A 2,976-nucleotide genomic window follows, 5' to 3' on the forward strand; every position below is an offset into this window, starting at 1 on the left:
GGCGGGCGCTGAGAGGGTCCCTCCCGGCACCTGGAGGCAGAAGTGCGCGGCCTATGTGCTGGCGCTCAGGCCGTGGAGCTTCAGTGCCTCCCTCACCCCCGTGGCCCTCGGCAGCGCTCTGGCGTACCGGGCCGAGGGAACGCTAGACCCGGGGCTGCTGCTGGGGAGCGCCGTGACCGTCCTGGCTGTGCACGGAGCCGGCAACTTGGTGAACACCTACTACGACTTCTCCAAAGGCATCGATCACAAGAAGAGCGATGACAGGACTTTGGTGGACCAGATTCTGGAGCCTCAGGACGTGGTCCGGTTCGGAGTCTTCCTTTATACCGTGGGCTGTATCTGTGCTGCTGGGCTCTACGCTGTCTCAACGCTCAAGCTGGAGCACCTGGCCCTGATTTACTTTGGAGGACTTTCCAGCTCCTTCCTTTACACCGGAGGTGGGTGCTGCATCCCGTTTGCTTTGAAGCTGAATATGATCGTGTTAGTACTATCTGTCAAGGGTTTCTAGAACACTCAAATAATATAACTACTTAACGACTGTAAAAATATTTGGTGGTGTTTCCTGGTACTTAAGGTTATATTCTTTGCCGTTGATTGTTGTGGGAAGAGGCACACTAAGTTGGAAAGAGGTGTTGAGACATTGTTATTTATGCATGTGGCGTTATGTGCTTATCAGAACTATTACTGAAGCTTTTTGTGATGTGTGTCTCTTTTCCCTCAGCAGCATAGCTCACTACATACTTTCTTTTCCATTGGAGGTTAATTTGTCACTTTGTTCTGAAGTGTTTTGTATCCTATAGAAGGAGCTTCATCATGAATGTAGAACAGTTTGTGTTTGTTCTTAATAAGGGATGATGCTTTTAGTGTCTTCCTGTGTTGGGTAGATAATTATTACGTTTGTTTCCTTGCAAGAATCTTGTCAGGTTTGTGTTTTGATCTGAGCATTTTACATATTGCTTCAGGATCAGGTAGTGTATCTGGTAACTAAAGAGTACCTTATATCTACAGATTTCTGTAGAAGTATGTACTTTTAGATGTGGAATGGATATTAGAACCTGGCCCGTAGTTTTCTGCTGCTTTGTTTGTCTGGAGAAATCCAGAGGGTTTACTTCATTTTATCTTTGGGAAAAAGAGATACCGTGCTTCTCGGCAATAGCTACATGTGTATCAATTGTTTTACAACATTTTTATGGAAAGGGCTGATCTGTTACATTACCCATGCTCTTCTGTCATTTGAGTTGTTTGATGATGCTTCATTTTATACTTGTGTCTTGCCACAGGAATTGGATTTAAATATGTTGCGCTTGGAGACGTGGTGATCCTGATCACCTTTGGGCCCCTGGCTGTCATGTTTGCCCATGCTGTGCAGGTTGGTTATCTGTCCATCTCGCCACTGCTCTACGCTGTCCCACTGGCTCTCAGTACCGAGGCCATCCTGCACAGCAACAACACCCGAGACATGGAGTCTGACCGGCAGGCGGGTATTGTCACCTTGGCTATCCTCATCGGCCCTGCCTTCTCCTATGTTCTCTACACCGTGCTGCTCTTCTTGCCCTACCTGATCTTCTGTGTGCTGGCCACACGCTACACCATCAGCATGGCATTGCCGCTACTCACCATCCCGATGGCGTTTTCTCTGGAGAGGCAGTTTCGGAGTCAGAGCTTCAACAAAATTCCGCAGCGGACAGCCAAACTCAATCTCCTCTTGGGGCTTTTCTATGTTTTTGGTATTACGCTAGCACCAGCTGGTGCTCTGCCCAAGCTGTAGCAAGAGCTGTAGGTCCAGGCCTCGTGATTCAGTATTAATGCTGGTGAACAGTGGACAATGTGGGTAGATGACCCGTTATGGACAGCAGGAAGAATGGAGAGGCTGTCTTGAGCTGTTGGTTGTCTGTGAATTTTATAATTTCTGGTCTTGCTTAGCAAAAAAGTGATTTGTCAGTTCTTTGGAAGGAGTGAACTGTGCAGCTTTGCTTCAGGGGATGAGGAAACATTCAAAGAACTTCATCCTTCTGCCACTGAATTTTTCACTGTCAACCCAATGAAAGTGAGATTGAACCTCAAATACAAACTCTCTGCTCCCTTCCCAAGCACGGTGGTTGCTCTTATAACTCCTTTTCTTACCGTGGTCAAGGAGTCCAGTGGCTCCTGTGTGGTAAACACAGAACACTGCCAAATATTTAGTATCACAACGATGTAGGTGCTATTACTTCATCTGTTGTATGTTGTTGGTTTTTTCCCTATCCAAATTTAAGCTTTTATTTCCAAGCCCCCTGAAATGCACTAGATACTAATTCATTAACCATTGCTTCTGCCTGGTTCTTAAAATCTAGAAATTTCGAAGATATTTATCTCTGTGGAATATTGGTGCCAAATTGGAGCACAAGTATCCCACTGCACAAATTTTAAGCCAAACCCAGTAAATTTACATTCTGCTACAAAAGCTGAAGCTGTAAATGAAAATTGCACAACTGAAAAGCCCTCTGAAAGTCTAGTGATTTCCATTTTTCCATTTGCTCTGTCTTTTTCATTTCAGGGAGTAAATAGAATTTACTCTCTGAAATGACAGCCTGGGAGTTGAGGGTGGATATGAATTAAAGGATACATGAGTGGAAGAAAAATTCTTTGTTTAAAAAAAGAATATTTTTTTTTCAGTTGTCATAGAGGCCTGGAATGTTAGAAACAAGTATCTCATAGCAAGAAGCCCCAAAAGAAGTCATGTTGACCAAAGGAGAAAGATACAGGGTTAAAAAAAAGAAATTGGGATTATTGCATTGGTTCTGCATAAAAATTAGGACTGGAAACAGAAAGAAACCGCTTTTGTTAGCAAGATAGTTCCTAAAAAGAGTCCGGAGTCGGTGTGACTGAATCCCGTTGAAATGTTGAGTTAGCTCTGAAGTTCCCCCCCCCTTTGCCCATACCTTTCCGGTCTTGTTCTCTCCACTTGACACTCAGTAGCCGTTCTGAGAACTGATT

The 2,976-nt window shown here is 44.8% G+C and overlaps 1 protein-coding gene across 1 annotated transcript; it reads left to right on the forward strand.

Moving 5' to 3' along the window:
* Positions 1-7: 7 nt before the first annotated feature.
* Positions 8-1,891, forward strand: UBIAD1 (UbiA prenyltransferase domain containing 1; the record flags this gene model as incomplete). The annotated part of the gene is made up of 2 exons (XM_009874249.1): positions 8-437; positions 1,281-1,891. Coding segments are annotated over 2 exons (918 nt in total), but the record flags the coding sequence as incomplete, so codon positions are not given.
* Between the last annotated feature and the right edge of the window lie 1,085 nt (positions 1,892-2,976).

Source organism: Apaloderma vittatum, unplaced genomic scaffold (genome assembly GCF_000703405.1).
Source record: "Apaloderma vittatum isolate BGI_N311 unplaced genomic scaffold, ASM70340v1 scaffold6468, whole genome shotgun sequence".
Lineage (NCBI taxonomy): Eukaryota > Metazoa > Chordata > Aves > Trogoniformes > Trogonidae > Apaloderma > Apaloderma vittatum.